Here is a 19,626-nt window from a genome sequence, read left to right on the forward strand (position 1 = left end):
TTTCTTGAGGATTCCTTAGGTTTTTCTGTGTATAAGATCAAGTCATCTGCAAATAGAGATACTTTTACTTCTTCCTTACCAATCTGGATGCCCTTTATTTCTTTATCCAGCCTAATTGCTCTGGCTAGGACCTCCAGCACAATGTTGAATAAGAGTGGTGATAAACGCATCCTTGTCTAGTTCCCGTTCTCAAGGGAAATGCTTTCAGACTCTCTCCGTTTAGGATGATGTTGGCTGTTGGCTTTGTATAAGTGCCCTTTATATAATCGTCACATTTTTAAAAGTTAATTTAATGTTGGCAATTTTTTTGAAAATGGAAATATTGTTACAGTATTCCTGATTATAAAAACAAACTTTTTTTTTTTCAAAATAATGAAGAGACAAACAGGGAATTGGTAAATGGAACAGAAATGCAGAAATAGATACAAGTACAAATGGTAGTCTTAATATATGATAAAGCTTACATTTAATTAATGGTCCTGGCATAATTGGCTTTCCTGCAGAAGAATAGAAAGCTAATCTCCCTATTTAATCTTATACAAAAGTATATTTCAAATACATTAAATATATTTAACGAAAAAATATAAAAACATTTAGGTTATCTGGTTAACTTGGGGCTGAAGGAGTATCTGCAAGGCTAGAAACCTAAATGACAAAGGCAATACCACATAAAAATTTACAATTTTCTGTATGGCCAAAGACATCATAAAACAAGTCAAAATTTGAGTCAGAAACTGGCAGAAAACATTTGTCCCACAATATGACAAAGGATTAAGTTTTGTATCTTACAAATAATTCCTATAAATTGATTTAAAAAAAAAAAGGCAAAGCATATGAAAGGCAGGCAAGTCACAGTGGAGGACATTCAAATGACTAATGTGAAAAGTGCAACAGCAGATTGACAAAATTAAGAGAAAAACTTTTAGTGTAGTGGAAACAGGTACTTTTTGTATAAAGCTGCTGACAGTGTGAATTTTATTATGAAAAGCGATTCAGTGGGTAGTAGATAGACTCCAAAGATGGCTATCATGATTCCTCCCCTCTCCATGAATCTTGCTTGGCCTTGTGACTTGTTTTGACCAAGAATGTGGCAGAAGTGATACCTATTCTGGGCCTACCCTTTGAAAGGACTGGCGGCTTCTACTTCTTCTCTATTCAAAGCCAGCTGCATGTAAAGGATATGACTACGATGTTGTGATCAAGCCCAAGACGGTAATATGGAGAGAGAAACGTCATATGGCGAAGCACCAAGACACTAGATACGTGAGTGAAGCTTCTTGGATCATCCAGTCCAGTACGGTTGCTAGCTGAATAAAGCTAGGTGAGTGATCCCAGCCAATGCCGTATGGAGCAAAAGAACCACCCAACAGAACCCTGCCTGATTTCCTAACCACAAAATTATAAGAAATAATAATCATTGTTGTTTTAGGTCACGAAGTTTTAGGGTGGTTTGTCACATACAATACATAACTAAAGTAGGGTTATCTATTAAAGTGAAAAAGAAAAACAAAAACAAAAAACATCATGACCCAGCAAACCCACTTTTAGGAACCTATCTTTCAGAAATAACACCAACTGGGAACGTTCGCTATGTCTTTTGGAGGGGCGGGGTATGGTTGAATAGATTTGGGTACATCCACACCATGGAACATTAATATCATTTGGAACAATTAGTTGATCCCTGGATAGATTTTCATAATATATTATTAAATTTAAAAGTCCAGTTTGTAAAATAATGTATGTTCTATAATCCCATTAAAAAAATTAAAAGTAATATATATGAATAGAGGCTTAGTTATGATTTTATGCACTTAGAGAAAAATGTAGATGGATATTCATGAAACTGTTAACACTGGGTTTCACGGAGGAGTTCAGTGCCAGGTTGAGTTCAGAGAACAAAAACTCTAGGCCTTATCTTTGTACACCTATGCTACTGTTTTGCTGCAGGGAACAAAGACTAGCATAGTTGTTTAAAAGAAAAATGCAATACATTTTTTAAACGGAAAGAATGAAAGAGATAGAAAACCATTCCTGTTAAAGGAAAAGTATGGAAGTATATAAGCCAGAAAATGAAAGCATCAATTAATCCTCTTAACCCAGGTTAGAGTGACCTGCTTTGTATATTCAACAATACATCAAAGGCACCTGTGTCAACAAAATAGGTCCCCATCACCCTTTGAAATGGTTCCAGATTATTCCACTGTTTGGAAAGGCTGTAATTTCTTTAATTGACTTCTTATTCTTAGACATTCACATTGTAATTTTTCTGGCTATAAACAACAATGGTTATCCTTGTATACACATCTTTTATCAGTTGTTCTAAAACTCAAATTACTGAGTCAAAGCATACGCATGTCTTCTAGAAAGGCTGTAGCAGTTTCTATACTCGTTAACAGTTACGACAGGCACCTAAAGAATTATCTAAGGAGGTTTCTGACTAGTTCTTCATGCAAGCAGCAAAAAAGAATTTGCTCAGATTAGCAATTGGGAATGTTTTCATGCTGCTTCGCTTACAGAGGGAAGTGGGTAGAGCTAGAGTTATTGTGCACACAGCAGAATTCCTATTGACTAACTGCGGGTGGGAAAGGTCACAGAAGGTTAGCCCAGAAGTTAGACGAATGAGGAAAACAGACCTTGTGTAGCAGCATGGAGACCGAAGAGGACATAAACCAAGGCAGATTTTCTCCAGCTTGCCAGGTTGGATAACTTGCAGTGCCATCTTCTGGCAAAAAAAAAAAAAAAGCCAAGTCTTTCAATTTGCATGCTAAATCAAAGACCTAGACACAAGAACCCAAGGATGGCCTCGGGTGTGTAGAGTATTGAGGAAAGGAGGTGGGGGAGAAGGGGTGGATTTTTTTGAAGCAAAAATCTGAATCATTTCACCTCTGAGGTCTCCGGCACAATCTGTGGTCTTTCCAACGTGGCTGTATACAACACACGGACAACTTGTACAATACAGAGTGCAACAACTAAAGTAGCATACAAAGCCGTTGCCATCCTTCGGTTTGACACCTGGATTCCCTCGGAGTGCCTCGGAGTTACTCCGTGTAAGGCAACCTAGCTGTAGGGCTACTCGGGACAACACCCGACTTGATCCCTTGTTACAGCTTCAGGGGAATCTGGTCCTATCTCCAGAGAACTTGCAGTGAAGAAAGGTACTTAGAATACTATACACTGCCAAGCGGTTCAACATACAGGCAGGTAATTTATATGTACACACACTAGATGTCAAAGCGTAGGAAACAACATTACGCCTTTCAACTTTTTAAAATTTCAAGGTTTAAGAATACTCCCTTGCTTTGATCATCCAAACTATACTAGAAAAAAAAAAAAACTAGCTTTTTAGGCAAAATTATTTTTTAAAAATGTGGCACCCTAAGTTGTATACTATTAAGTACTTTTTTTTTGCTTGATAAAATTCCTTTGAGTAGTGTGTGTGGGACAATTTTATGATACGCTGTATTCCAAGTTAGCTTCTATTTGGGAGCTTTCGCCCTTATCTCTATCTTACTTCTTCCATCTTTACACTCCTACTTTTCCACCTTCTTCCACATTTACTTTCCTTCCCTGGTGGCTTCTCAGGTCAGCAGAGCCCTGACAACGTCTCGCACGGACTCCGCCGGCTTCCGCCCCGCCCCGCCCCGAGGCCCCGCCCCGTTCCCCAGAGGCTCCGCCCCGTTCACCGGAGGCTCCGCCCCGCCTCGCCGCTCGCTCCGGGCCACTCCACAGACACGCCCCCTTCGTGCGTAGACGTCACACGCCGGCGCCAGTGACGTACTGACCGCTCCCCCTGCCTCCCGGCTCCCGGGTTCTGTTGCGCTGGCGTGAGGAGTCCCCCGCTCGGAGTCCCAAGCACTTTCCCCGCGTTGGTCCTCCGCGTAGCCGGGAGTGTAGAGCCGGCGTTGCGAGGCCGCAGGACGCCGCAGGCAGGTAGCCTCCCCGGACCAAACGCTGCCCTCCCTCCCACTTCGCTGAGGCCGCTAGCAACCACCTCTGAAGTTGGAGATGCGGTAACGGAGTCACTCCCCCCGCTGCCGCCTCCCGTTTCCAAGGGGCTCCGAAACCAGTTTGTTTTATCGGGATAGTGTGGAGCTGCCTCACAGGGCGTTGCCCGAGGCGGGACGTAGTCAAGCCCGAGGTGTCAGCCAAAGGGTGGTGTCAGCTGTGGGACTCTCCCAGTCCCCCCTTTCTGGGCTGTGAGCTGCTGCTGGGTAGATCCCTTTCAGGATGTCATTTTCAAAATGCGGGATGATACCTCTGCCTTAGTAGGTCCTTTGAGAAGACTGCTACACCTAGACTAATGCTTATCGATCATCACCGTTATTCCTACTAAAGCCCTGTGTCATTGAGGTGAGTTGCACTTGGGGGAAGCAATGGCATGCAGAATAGTGAAATGATAATGAAAATGAGAAGAAAGACCGTGCTTAGACTTGCTTACATAGAGATGGAACGGAGTGTTTACATAGGAAACACCTTCATGTCATTACAATTTAATTCTCTAAGGAAAAGTATGTATTTAAAAGCAATCATTTGACATTATTTAAGAAGCCGTACTGATAATGAAATTAAAGTAATAATAGAAATTTTGTTATGGATAAGGTATCATTTAAATTGCTTAAATGCTGGTTGACTCTGATCTTAAAGTAGTGGCCTCTGATTTTAATTAGGAGTGGGAAAAAATGAGGTAGCAAGTAACATGTTACTCTAAAATCTTACATTTCAGTTTTCATGGTTTGACACAATTTCTGTATGTAAGACATTAAAAGTTCTACTACTTTCAGTATGTATCATAACTCATTTCTTATTTCTTTTTGCTTATAGGCCTGTTTTTTATTCTCGAATGTAAAATTTGTCTCCAGAAGCAGAATTTTTTATTGCCTTGGTAAGTTACATTAGAAATGTTTGTGAAGGATTAAAAGTAATATTCGGTATAAGTTAATATGTTATATCGCACAGCACTGTTGTAGAGATGATGGAGAGGAGCCAAATGTAGAGAGAAATAGCCTTCTGTTTCCAGTATGGATTTGTCTGTCTGCAGATCTGTTTCATTTAAAATTGCCCATTGTTCTAGGTGAAATGTAAGGAGCCTGTTTTGTGGGAAAACAGGTTTTTATACAGTAAGTGTCACTGTTTGGAGTTTAGTAAAGATCATGAAACTTGGCTTCAGGAGTTCTTTTGAGGTCAAGTTAATAATACGTCGACATTGTATTCCAAGTGTATTTTACTCTTTCTCATCTTCTGTCTTCTGATCTAAGTAGTGAACATGACACCTTCTCCTGAATATACATTTTTTATTTACGTGTCGGTAGTTTCCACTACAGAAGCTGTTAATTGTTGTCCGAATGAACTTAGAAAGAGGAAAAAACAGTTTCAAAAAAGTCTAATAGCATCCCATTTTTGCTTTCTATGTTTTTCCATAATAAGTAATGATTACACCTCAGTATAAAGAAAACAAAAACCCTCACGACTGGACCAATAAGCAACATCATGACAAACGGAGAAAAGATTGAAGTTGTCAAGGATTTCATTTTACTTTGGGTCTGCTGTCAACACCCATGGAAGCAGCAGTCAGGAAATCAAATGTATTGCATTGGGCAGATGTGCTGCAAAAGACCTCTTTGAAGTGTTCAAAATCGGAGATACCACTTTGAGGACTAAGGTGCACCCAACCCAAGCGATTGGTATTTTTAGTCACCTCATATGCATGTGAAAGTTGGACAATGAATAAGGAAGAATGAAGAAGAATTGATGCATTTGAATTATAGTGTTCATGAAGAATATTGAATATACTGTGGACTGCCAGAAGAACAAAACTAATCTGTCTTGGAAGAAGTACAGCCAGAATGATCCTTAGAAGTGAGGATGGTGAGACTTCGTCTCATGTACTTCGGACGTGTTTTCGGGAGAGACCAGTCCCTGGAGAAGGATGTCATGCTTTGTAAAGTAGAAGGTCAGTGAAAAAGAGAAAGACCCTCAACAAGATGGATTGACACAGTGGCTGCAAATTGGGTTCAAACATAGCAACAATTGTGACAATGGTATAGGACTGGGCAGTGTTTCGTTCTGTTGTACATAGCATCACTAGGAGTCAGAATTGCCTGGATGGCACCTAACAACAACAACGATAAGATGTAATGCAGCAACTTTCCTCACTGAGAGGATAAATTCACACTGTGTCACAATTTATAATGGTATTTATAGTTTAGAGAGAACTGTATGTATTGATTGTAGCTACAGATAGTACCATAAGGACTTCTTCAATCTCTTGACCTTCCTTTATCAATGTTTTTCTTCAGGACAGCCTGTCCATCAAATATGTGAAACAGCTGATGAGGGCATCATACTGTCAGATTTGTGCGGATATAGTTTTTGATTCATATAATCTGACATTTTTCATGTCTGGTACACAAAATTTTTATTATGTCAAACATTGCTTGCTTATGGCTTTAAAGAAATTCTTAGTAGAATGTGACAGAAAATGTCTTTAATTTGCCTAGGATATCTTTTCTAGACCATAGTCGACATACTTGAAAAGTAGAGTGATACCGTGTAGAAAAGCCTTGAATGTCAAGGTGAAGAGTTTGGAAATGAACTGTTCAAGGATTTTAACCAAATTAATTTAGCTAGGGTTCTCTCTACTTCTTTCTATCAGTATTTATTACTCTTTTTGACATTTAATTTGTTGTTTTCAATAGATAATACATTCATATGGTTCAATATTGAGAAGGTACAAAAGATTGAAAAAAATCTTTGCCCCATCTACTTAATACCCTTCCCTGAAAGCAGTCAATATTACCACTTTATTGTGTATCCCTCCAGAAATGATATTTACAAGGAATTGCGTGTATGTGTATGTGTGTGAAAGCAGGTTTTTATATAGTAAGTCACTGGTAGTTTATTACCGAATCAGTTGTCGTCAAGTCGATTCCCAGTCATAGAGACCCCATGTGTATCAGAGAAGAACTGTACTCCATAGTGTTTTCAGTGGCAAATTTTTCGGAAGTAGATATCAGGCCTTTCTTTGGAGATGTCTCTGGGTAGGCTTAACTGAGTGCGTTAACTGTTTATGCCGCCCAGGGACTCCATTTAGTAGCGTACATACATATACATACGTGAATATATGTAAAAAATTAAGCATTTTTTCCATTAATACATAAATGGTGGTATGCCATATTTATTATTCTGGTCTTTTTTTTTTTTAATCATCCAACACCATGTCTTAGAAATTAATCCGTATCAGTATAAAAATTTCCTCTTTTCTCTTGTTTATGAACATAAAAGTTTTGTTGTTGCAGTATTGTAGAGGATAGCCTTGTTCAAGAATAGTTTTTATACATTTGAAAGTATTTATTGGATAAATTCTTAGAAATGGAATTGATGTATCAGAGTGTATATACGTTTATAATTTTGGTGGTGGTGTTAGGTGCTATCAAGTCGATTCTGACTCATGGCAACGGTACCAAATTATTTTCCATGGCATTTGTACAATGTTATATTTCCGCTATATTTTAACCAGGGCCCGCCAACTCCAGTATGACCTCATATTAACTAATTACATCTACAAAGACTCTATCTTCAAATGAAGTCACGTTTACAAGTACTGGGAGTTAAAACATCAACATATCTTTCTAGCGGACACACGTCAACCCATAAAAGCCCTTTACTGATAACTACACATCTGAGGCATTTGAATCTTTTTCTGTTGAGGTTTTTCTTTTGGATTTTGGTGGTTCCTGTTTTTTTTTGTTGTTGTTGTTTGGTTTTTAACGTGCCTTGTAATTTTTGATTGGATGCTACACATTGTGAATTAAAAGTCATAGAGACTCAAATGTCTGTCTTCCAAAAATGGTTAAGTTTTGTTCTGTTAGTCTGATGGAGTACAAGTGGATAGCTTTGATCCCGTCAACGGTTGGTTTTAGGCTTTGTTAGGGCTAGTCTGTCTCAGTCTTGCCTTGTGTATGTACAGCTTAGAAATGGGCTAATTGACAGGAGTGGAACTTATATGTTGACTTTTGGACTCTTTCTATTCTGTTTTCTCTTTTCCGGGATATTGTCAACCCTGAGCGCTGACCTCTCTCTCCTCAGCCCGGTAAGACTGCTACTTTCTGCTTGAGTTCCATTTTGCTGTGCCGCAGTTTGGAAAATGTGTTCAGGAAAAAAGCTAGAGTGAATGTGGAACTCAATGTTTTCTCTCCTTTCAATAATTATAGCCCCTCCACTCCTGTTTTTTTTATTTTTTAATTTTTGTAATTGTTTTTGGAGGTCCATTGGTCTCATATGAGCTACACCATCGTGGTTGAAATGGAGAATCCCACCATTTGTTATATAGATTTTCACTTAATTTCCCAGGTATCATATAGAATTCCCATCTCACCTCGTGTCCCCAATCTAGAGGCTTCTCTAGTCTTCTAAGATGGAAGAGGGATGGTCACGTGACTAGGAGGAGTAGATAAAGCAAACTATGGGTTTAACTTCTTCTTACACAGATTTTCAACCAATTCTCCTGTTTTTAGCCTGAATATTATTTCCACTTTCGGCAGCACCTAGTACTCCCAATTATTGAACAATTTTGCCATGAAAATTGACTTTTTTTTTCCCCCTACTGCTGACCTAGGCTACAGCTTTCTCTAGTCTTCTAAGCCAGTTGCTGCTCGTTCTTGTGTTTGCCATCTTCCACAATTTTGCTGCTGTTGCCCCTCTTTAAAGTTATATTAGATTTGGAGAGAGAGTGCAGTTAAATATGTGTGTTAAATCCGCTATATTTAACTGTAAGTTGTAGGTTATTTTTTTTAGTTTTTAAAGAATTAGGCTAAATATCAAAATTCTTTCCAAATTCTTTTGATTTTTCTGATGAAAAGACTTTGGCTGCATTTCTGTTATTCTCACTTTCTGTGGCAATTGTAGAACTCTAAATGGTGCTGAAGTTTCTTATTTTCTGATCTCCTTAATTTTTTACTTCCTTCTGTTTGAGCCATAGACTATTAAGAGTTGGTAGGGGTCTTAAGATATCATTATGTTTAACTCTTCAGTGTTTTCAGAAGAAGAAATTGAAGCCCAGAGATATCAGGAGGTTTACTTTTTGTCACACAGCTGGTCTCTTCTCCTGATTCTCAATCCATTGCTTTGTTATATTACATAACTCTTTGCAAAGCCCAAATATCAAAAACATCTTTGATTTTATGTTTGAGTACCTTCAACATCAGGTATGTGTTATAGAGATGAAATTAATATAATTGTTAGAGACTTTAAGAATACTGTGGAGTGTGTCAAGTTGGTATTGTGATTTTCATTTGATGTTGGAAGCTGAAGCATAGAAAAGGCAAAAATTTATTTATAACGAGTTTATTATCATAATGAGATACTTATGTTCGTTCAGTTACATATTACAGTGATTTTGGATATGTAAACCTGTAGTACATTTTGCTATTATATTTTATTTGGCTTAAGAAAATCTAAGATACAGCTCAGTTGAGAAGTCTCACAACTAGGAAATAAGTAGCTCTGTTAAATATGTTGTGAGACACTGAAACTAATCCATCTTTTCATATTTTCCATTCACTTCTTCTAGTGTATATTGACTCTACAGAAAAGGCAGGATTGTCAGTTTTTCTGAAACTCACCCATCCCGTGTCTTTCATTGTTCAAAAAGATGTCTGCAGTTGTCATAGCTTGATGGCATTTAGACTCATCTTTCTTAGCCAATGGGCAGGTGTTCACCTACTTTACGGAGTTAGAACAACAGTGCTCAGTGATGTGGTAGGCAGTAGAATGAATACTCTTGGAGCTTCCATCTTGTTAGAGTAGTTTCTAGAACGGAATTGGCAACTAAATTTAGTGACAGGGCCATATTGACTAATTTTGTTTTTCTCTCTTGGCAGAAAGTCACAAAATAATGATGATTGTGAAATAACGTCATTATGGGTTATTATATAATGTAATTACATTTATGAAATTTAGTTTTCTGAGATGATTTTATCCTATTTTTTTTTTCCTGTGTAGCATAGTAATATAATATACTGTACTTTCATGTCCTGGAGAAATCATTAAATTCTGGCTGGTGCCCAGTTAGGTAGTATGCTTATGCCAGATGACAAAACCTGGCCTTGTAAATGTGTTTAGAATGACTTTTCTCCTTTAACTCCTGACGAGTGCTATGGTAATAGTTCATTTCTTGTATTCTCTTAAAGTTACTGGGAGCATTCTCATTTCCTACAGAAATTTTGAAGTGGAAATTGGTTATAATATTTTCCATGTGAGGAAAACTCTTTCCAAAAATATTTTATAAGGCACCATAATCTCAAGATCTCATTATCCAGTCATTACCCCAACCCAGGCTGGGCTTTGGCCTTCCTTCTTTCAGGCCTGGAATTTGAATTTTTTTTTTTTTTATTGTGCTTTAAGTGAAAGTTTGCAGATCAAGTTAGTTTCACATACAAAAATTTATACATACATTGTTATGTGACCCCAGTTGCTGTCTCTATAATATGTCAGCATATACCATCTTCCCACCCTGCGTTTCCTGGTCCATTCAACCACCTCCTGTCCTCCTTTCTGCTGTCTCATCTCACCTCCAGACAGGAGCTGCCCAGAATTTGAATTTTGTCATTTAAGGAAATTACATCCTTTGTTAGAGTCAACGTCTTCATAAATTAAGTACTGATGGGTGAAATGAAAAATAGATTTATTAATTTACAATGAGAAATATGGTAAACTGTCACAGGAATTTTAATATATAGTCTTTACGACAAACCCCTGTTTTCCTAGAAAAGAATCAAACATTGAAAGTCAGCTTGCTGTGAATGTAAATAGAAAACAAGGGGTTTGGTGAATTTAGTATTTACTTTAGACTAATATAGTGAATTCATGCATCTCCACAATAAGGATTGTCTTAGTTACCTAGTACTTCTGTAACAGAAATATCACAAGTGGATGGCTTTAACAAAGAGAAATTTATTTTCTCACAGTTAGTAGGCTAGAAGTCTAAAGTCAGGGCATCAGCTCCAGGAGAAGTCTTTGTCTCTGTGTTGGCTCTGGAGGAAGGTCCTTATTGTCAGTCTTCACCTGGACTAGGAGCTTCTCTGTGCAGAGACTCTGGTCCAAAGGATGGGCTATATATATTGCTGGCGCTTCTCTTAGTGGTATGAGGTCCCCCTCTCAGCTTGCTTCCCTTTCCTTTTATCTCTTGTAAGATAAAAAGGGTGGTACAGGCCACACCCAAGGGAAACTCTCTTTACATTGGATCAGGGATGTGACCTGAGCAGGGGTGTTACATCCCACCCTAATCCTCTTCAACATTATACAATCTTGCCTCATTAACTATAGGCAGAGATTAGGATTTACAACATTTAGGAAAATTATATCAATCCCAAAATGGAGGACAGTCACACAATACTGGGAATCATGACCTAACCAAGTTGACACATATTTTGGGGGACCACAGTTTAATGAATGACGTGGGTAATCTTGCTAAGAGTTGTGACTTGCCTTTGTGATTCCTCCCTCCTTAATCTCCCTTCCTCCTTTGGTTTTTTTTAGCTTTCATTACCTAGCCTATTGTACTCTGGCTTCTCTCCTGAAATTGCTATTGCTAAAGAGACTAATTACCTTAATTATTTTGATACTGGAAAAACATAACTATGATACCAAAGGCAGAAATACAAAGAAAAAGATTGATAAATTTGTTCACATCAAAATAAACTTTTATCTTGAAACAAAATTAAAAGGCAAATGGCATGTGTGGAAAAATACAGTATTTTTGGCAAATAAGGGCTAATACCTTTATCGCATAAGGAGCTTTTACAAAGTATTAAGAAGACTCTCCCAGTAGAAAATGGGCAAAGAACATGGGTGAGTCATTCAAAAGAGAAGAAATACAAATGTTCAGTAAATATGAAAAAAAAAATTTCAAGGTCACTGGAAAAGAAAAGAAATTGAAATCAAAATAAGACATTCTCTCCCATGAAATGTAGTAACAAGAAAAATGAATAGTGACACAGAACTCGCTATGCACCAGCACTGTTTGTAGTACATTACTTAAATTAACTAACTCAACAGTTATGTAAGAATGTGCTATTGTTACCATTATTTTACAGATTAACAAAACCCAAAACCAAACCAAACCCGTTGCAGTCGAGTCAGTTTTGACAAAGTGAAGCACAAAGTGATGAGTAATGTGCCCAAGATCACATTACAAATAAGGCGTGAAGCCAGGATTGAAGCCCAGGGTCTTTGACTTTTAGATTTCAGTGCCCTTTAACTACTACCCTTTATTACCTGTCAGAGATTTTAATAAAGTATAAGCAGTGTTAATAAGGGTACCTAGGAGCAGGCACTTTTTTACACTACTGGTAAGAATATAGACATTTCTGTAGAACAGTTAAGCAATATGTTTGAAAAGCTTTACCAAGTGTATATGTTTTGAACTTGGAATTAATCTTAAGGAAATCCTTATAATAAGTACATTAAAAATATATGTACAGAATTTCGTATGGAAGGGAAAGAAGCCCTGGATAAGTAAAGCATTACTGAAAAAGAAGAAGAAAGTGAGAGGCCTCACTCTACCTGATTTTAGAACATATTATACAGCCACAGTAGTCAAAACAGCCTGGTATTGGTACAACAACAGGCACATAGACCAATGGAACAGAATTGAGAACCCAGATATAAATCCATCCACATATGAGCAGCTGATATTTCACAAAGGCCCAGTGTCAGTTAATTGGGGAAAAGATAGTCTTTTTAACAAATGGTGCTGGCATAACTGGATATCCATTTGCAAAAAAATGAAACAGGACCCATACCTCACACCATGCACAAAAACTAACTCCAAGTGGATCGAAGACCTAAACATAAAGATTAAAATGATAAAGATCTTAGAAGAAAAAATAGGGACAACGTTAGGAGCCCTAATACAAGGCATAAACAGAATACAAAACATTACCAAAAATGATGGAAGAGAAACCAGATAACTGGGAGCTCCTAAAAATCAAACACCTATGCTCATCTAAAGACTTCACCAAAAGAGTAAAAAGACCACCTACAGACTGGGAAAGAATTTTCAGCTATGACATCTCCGACCAGCACCTGATCTCTAAAATCTATATGATTCTGTTAAAACTCAACCACAAAAAGACAAACAGCCCAATCAAGAAGTGGGCAAAGGAAATGAACACACACTTCACTAAAGAAGATACTCAGGCAGCTAACGGATACATGAGAAAATGCTCTCGATCATTAGCCATTAGAGAAATGCAAATTAAAACTACGATGAGATTCCATCTCACTCCAACAAGGCTGGCATTAATCCAAAAAACACAAAATAATAAATGTTGGAGAGGCTGCGGAGAGATTGGAACTCTTATACACTGCTGGTGGGAATGTAAAATGGTACAACCACTTTGGAAATCTATCTGGCATTTTCTTAAAAAGTTAGAAATAGAACTACTATACAACCCAGAAATCCCAATCCTCGGAATATACCCTAGAGAAATAAGAGCCTTTACACGAACAGATATATGCACACCCATGTTTATTGCAGCTCTGTTTACAATAGCAAAAAGCTGGAAGCAACCAAGGTGTCCATCAATAGATGAATGGTTAAATAAATTGTGGTATATTCACACAATGGAATATTACGCATCGATAAAGAACAGTGACAAATGCGTGAAACATTTCATAACATGGAGGAACCTGTAAGGCTTATGCTGAGTGAAATGAGTCAGAGGCAAAAGGACAAATATTGTATAAGACCACTATTATAAGATCTTGAGAAATAGTATAAACTGAGAAGAATACATACTTTTGTGGTTATGAGGCGGGGAGGGAGGGAGGGTGGGAAAGGGTTATTTACTGATTAGTTAGTAGATAAGAACTACTTTAGGTGAAGGGAAGGAAAATACTCAATACACGGACGGTCAGCTCAACTGGACTGGACCAAAAGCAAAGAAGTTTCCAGGATAAACTGAATGCTTCAAAGGTCAGCGGAGCAAGGGAGGAGGTTTGGGGACTATGGCTTAAGGGGACTTCTAAGTCAATTGGCAAAATAATTCTGTTATGAATACATTCTGCATCCCACTTTGAAATGCGGCGTCTGGGGTCTTAAATGCTAACAAGTGGCCATCTAAGATGCATCAGTGGGTCTCAACCCACCTGGATCAAAGGAGAATGAAGAACACCAAGGTCACATGATAATTATGAGCCCAAGAGACAGAAGGGGCCACATGAACCAGAGACTTACATCCTCCTGAGACCAGAAGAACTAGATGGTGCCTGGCCACAACTGATGACTGCCCTGGCACGGAGCACAACAGAGAACCCCTGAGGGAGTAGGAGATCAGTGGGATGCAGACCCCAAATTCTCATAAAAACACCATACTTAATGGTCTGACTGAGACTAGAGGAATCCCGGCGGTCATGGTCCCCAAACCTTCTGTTGGCCCAGGGCAGGAACCATTCCGAAAGACAACTCATCAGACATGGAAGGGATTGGACAATGGGTTGGAGAGAGATGCTGACGAAGAGTGAGCTACTTGTATCAGGTGGACACTTGAGACTGTGTTGGCATCTCCTGTCTGGAGGGGAGATAGGAGGGTAGAGAGGGTTAGAAACTGGCAAAATTGTCACGAAAGGAGAGACTGGAAGGAGGGAGCAGGCTGACTTATTAGGGGGAGAGTAAGTGGGAGTATGGAGTAAGATGTATATAAACTTATATGTGACAGACCGACTTGATTTGTAAATGTTCACTTAAACCTCAATAAAAATTATTTTAAAAAATCCAAAAAAATATATGTACAGAAATTTTTATCTGAAGTTGTTCTGTAGTAGCAAACATTGTAAGCAATTTGAATATCTACTAGAGAATTAGTTAAACAAGTTTGAGAAACAGTGTCTTATGAAGCTTGCATTCTTCCTGGAGGTGGTAAACTCTGCTAACTATTAATTAATTCATGTAAGAAAAAGTTTAATTCATGTGAGAAAAAGTTTAATTCATGTGAGAAAAAGTTTGCTTCTTTCTAATATATTCATCGAGTACACAGTATTTTGGCTTTCCAAAGTGTTCTTATAATATTGAATTGTCACTCTTTGGTTTTCTCTTTTTAGCTATAACTAGGTTGCGTGAGTAAAACTGATAAAGCTTACCTTTCAGTAAAGAGTTAAATATCCTTAAAAATTTTTTTTAAAGTTAGCAAATCACTAAGGAATTAGAATTTGAATTAAACATAATATTCTGTCATGACATTGTCATAGAAGAGACACTTTATTTAACTGTTGTCTTTTTATATCTAGCACATCTGTAAGAATGCCTTAGAATAAGAACCATGGAGAAGTATGTCAGAGTACAAAAGATTGGAGAAGGTTCCTTTGGAAAAGCCATTCTTGTTAAATCTAAAGAAGATGGTAGACAATACGTTATCAAAGAAATTAACATCTCAAGAGTAAGTTTTCATTCTTTTTTAATATGCGCTTTCTCTCTTTGATTTTGTTTTTTTTTTTTCCTTGTCATCACACTAAGATGTTTTGGTTCATATTTTTAGTGTGATTATGCAAGTACAATTAGAACTCATTGTGGGAAAAAAAAAATCATAGCAGTGTGTAACGTAAAGTGAAAGATCACCATAATCCCAGAGAGAACACTGATTTCAGATTAGTCTGTATATCCTTTCAGATTTTTTCTATGATGTGTGCTTGTTTGTATGTGTTTACGGAAATATAACACCTACTCTGTAACTTAAGCTAGTTTGGGGATCTTAAAATATTTATAGATTCAACTCATTGTTTTTAACTTCTTGTTTTATTTTGTTGTCTGGATTGTATTCGATGGTATCCTTATTTACTTAACCACTCCTTTCTTGACAGACTTTTAAGTTGTTTGTTGATTGATTAATTTAACATCTTTTTTCCTCCCATTTAAGATGTCCAGTAAAGAAAGGGAAGAATCAAGGAGAGAAGTTGCAGTGTTGGCAAACATGAAGCATCCAAATGTTGTTCAGTATAGAGAATCATTTGAAGGTCAGATAAATTTTTTATTTATTTTTTTTATGTGCTTTAGGTAAAGGTTTACAGAGCAAATTAATTTCTCATTAAACAATACACATACTGTCTTGTGACATGGGTTGCCAACCCTGTGACGTGTTAACACTCTCCCCTTCTTGTTCTTGGGTTCCATTTCCATTCGTCCAGCTTTCTCGTCCTTGCCGCTGGGCTGGTGTGCCCATTTAGTCTGGTGTACATGATGGAGCTATGTCTATTGTTGCTTGTTTTATGGGCCTATCTGATGTTGGGGTGAAGGGTGAACCTCAGGAGTTACTTCAGTACTGAGATAAAAGGGTGACTGGGGGCCATATCCTCAGGGAGGTCAGATACGTTTTACAAGAGAGTTCAAAAGAAGTCTTAAGCCCTTAAGCCATATGATATGAATATATTCTCAGGAAGAGAAGAATATCATTTTTGTTTCAATATCATATGCTATGGGCATCAACTTGATTCTAGGATAATACCGACACCACACTATCCCTGTGTATGTTGTTGTGATTGCTTAAGAAGACGCAGTGTGGGAAGTAAAAGAATTGGGGACAAAGCAAGAAAAGTAGTTTACATCTTTTTAAATGCCAAGTGCTGCCACACTAAGAAAATGTTCTGACCTTCAGAAATTATCCTACCCATTAGTGTGCCGCTGTACCTCATTATTACATTACAAGGTGTATTAAAAATGTTGTCAAGTTCTTAAAATGTTATAAGTGCTTTTTTGGGAAGTAGATACCATTGTATTAGGTAATGTAGGGACTAAGATGAACCTGGCTTCTTTAAAGGCAGGCCAGAGTGGTTTCTTGAGGTCTTATCCAAGTATCAATCCAATAAAAAAAAAACAAACCCAGCGCCGTCAAGTCGATTCCGACTCATAGCAACCCTATAGGACAGAGTAGAACTGCTCCATAAAGTTACCAGGGAGTGCCTGGTAGATTCGAACTGCCGACCTTTTGGTTAGCAGCTGTAGCACTTAACCACTGTGCCACCATGGTTTCCATCAATGCAATAGTCATCTAAATTTCTGTAACTTACAAAACGAAGATAATCTAGATTGAAAGTAGGAGATAGTTTAAATAACTGTTTCAGGGTCACATCGCAGATCAGTTTCAGAGTCTGAATTAGAGCTAAAGTATCTTCGTTTCCAGATGAATTCAGTATCTACTAAAGTAGAAAATGGGTAAAGTAGGAAACACTTAAAAAAAAAAAAAAGAAACAAACACCCTATGCCCCCCGTATTTCAATTAAAGAATTGTATTATAAGGTACTCAGTTTATTGTTATATTTTTATGTTGGTAGTGAAGTGAGGATTTATACCTCATGTAATGGAGTACAATTTTAAACAACTCATCCATCCCAGGACTTTGACTTTCCATTGTTTTTCCCCTAGCATCTATTCTTTAGTTTCTTTTTTCTTTCATTTTTGAAGTTAAAAGGTTTTGGATGCACATTGACAAATATCTGAATTTACATTCTGTGCTGTCCTTAAATGAAATCTTGGTGGCGTAGTGGTTAAGAGCTACAGCTGCTAACCAAGAGGTCGGCAGTTTGAATCCGCCAGGCGCTCCTGGGAAACTGTGGGGCAGTTCTACTCTATCCTATAGGGTCGCTATAAGTCGGAATGGACTTGACAGCAGCAGGTTTGGTATTTTTGGCTGCACTTAAAACTGAACATGGAAACATCTGAATGATTCAAAAGGAATGACACATTCTTTTAATACGATTTTAATATTACTGCTACTTAATTTTAAATGATAAACATTTTAAGTACAGACATCATGAACTAAAATTTTTCCATTCCCTCCTATTACACACTCATTCCCACTCCCTAGGGATAAGCACTGTTAGCAGTTTGGTGTTTATCTGTTACTGTGTTTTCTATGCCTTTATGAAACAAACGTGTACGTTTAACTATTTAAATTTAAAAGCAGATGGGATCATTTGTGTATATTTTTATGTTTTGTTCTTTTCTCTTACATCTCATGGAATCTTCCTGTGCCTTATGTATTCTGCACATTATTTTTTATGACAGTTTTGTAGCTGAGTTGTATCCCGTAGTATGCATTATATGGCTTTATTACCATTTGTTAATAGCCAGTTTTCTGTTACGGACACTTAAGTTGTTTTAATTTTCTACTATTACAGATAACGTTTTATTGAATGCCCTCATACAGGTGTCTTTGTGTATTCCAGCGGTATCTCCATAGGAGTGGAATAGTTAGGTTAAAATGAATGAGAGTTCCTATGTCTCACAAGCTTCTAACCCTGGTTTATAAATTTATTCTACAGTTTCCATAGTGTAACTTTATTTAGTGATTCTGTATCTTTGGTCATAGTCCCTATTTCTGCCTTACCTGAATAATCGCATTCCATGTAGCCCTTTGGATTTCTCTTTAGTTTCCCACAGAGCTTTTGGGAACTCCGAAACACAAATATTTAATTATTATTTCCTGGAATGATTTAAAATAATTTACATAGATAAAATTTTTAAATCTGTCAATTTTTAAAAATAAGTACATTGGTTAAAAAAAAAATACTTTGACAGTACTTTCCATGTCTTCTGTAAAAGATGAGGGAATTATTTCCACTTCCTCCTCACTGATTTTTGTTTATATGGCAAAAATAATATCTGTTTATTTTGTTCTGAAACCATAAATTTTACAGTCATTTAGCCCTGTATTTGTTGTTGTTGGGTGCCCTTGAGTCGATTTCCTACTCATAGTGGCCCCATGTGACAGAGTAGAACTGCCCCATAGGATTTTCTAGGGTGTAATCTTTATTTTTTATAATTGTGCTTTAGGTGAAAGCTTACAGCACAAGTTAGTTTCTCATTCAAAAACTTATATACAGATTTTTTGTGACATTGATTGCAGTCCACTCAATGTGACAGGACTCTCCCACTTTCCACCCTGGGTTCCCCATGTCCATTCGTCCAGTTTTCCTGTCCCTTCCTACCCTCTCGTCTTGCTTTTGGGCAGGAGTTGCCCATTTGGTCTCCTATGTTTCTTTGAACTAAGAAGCATGTTCCTCACATGTGTTATTTTTTTTATAGGCCTGTCTAATCTTTGTTTGAAAAGGGGGCACTGGGAGTGGCTTCACTTCTGAGTTAGCAGGGTGTCTGGGGGAAGCCATAGTCTTAGGGATTCCTCCAGTCTTCGTCAGACCAGTAAGTCTGGCCTTTTTTTGTGTGTGTGACTTTGTATTATGTTCTGTGTTTTTCTCCTGTTCTGTCTGGGACTCTCTGTTGAGGTCCCTGTTATAGTAGTCCATGGTGGTAGCAGGCACCGTGGTCTAGTTCTGGGCTCAGGCTGGTGGAGGCGGTGGTTCATGTTGCCCTTTAGTTCTTTGGGCGAATATCTTCCTTGTGTCTTTGGCTTTCTTCATTCTCCTCTGCTTGGGTGTAATCTTTATGGGAGCAGAGCCAGAACTTTCTCCCACAGAGGGCTGAGCGTTTTTGGAGCACTAACCTTTTGTTTAGTAGCCAGGTACTTAGCCGATGTGTTACCAGGACTCCCTGGTTCTATATTTAAACAGATTTAATTCCTGTTTTAGTTCTTTTATACCTTATCATCCCCCCATTCAGATGAGTTATCTGAATTCATC

The 19,626-nt window shown here is 37.8% G+C and overlaps 1 protein-coding gene across 13 annotated transcripts in view; it reads left to right on the forward strand.

The window, feature by feature from the left end:
* Window positions 1-3,770: 3,770 nt before the first annotated feature.
* NEK1 (NIMA related kinase 1) overlaps window positions 3,771-19,626 on the forward strand; it is a 200,528-nt gene continuing 184,672 nt past the window's right edge. For all 13 annotated transcript variants that reach the window (XR_010318796.1, XR_010318794.1, XR_010318801.1 and 10 more), the window contains exons 1-4: window positions 3,771-4,350; window positions 4,822-4,882; window positions 15,286-15,434; window positions 15,912-16,008. Coding sequence is in view for 5 of the 13 variants with exons in the window: in XM_064273582.1 (XP_064129652.1) it covers window positions 15,318-15,434; window positions 15,912-16,008 (214 nt within the window). In the remaining 8 variants the exon portion in view is untranslated. The remainder of the gene's footprint in view (window positions 4,351-4,821; window positions 4,883-15,285; window positions 15,435-15,911; window positions 16,009-19,626) is intronic.

This window comes from Loxodonta africana, chromosome 21, assembly GCF_030014295.1.
Source record: "Loxodonta africana isolate mLoxAfr1 chromosome 21, mLoxAfr1.hap2, whole genome shotgun sequence".
Classification (NCBI taxonomy): domain Eukaryota; kingdom Metazoa; phylum Chordata; class Mammalia; order Proboscidea; family Elephantidae; genus Loxodonta; species Loxodonta africana.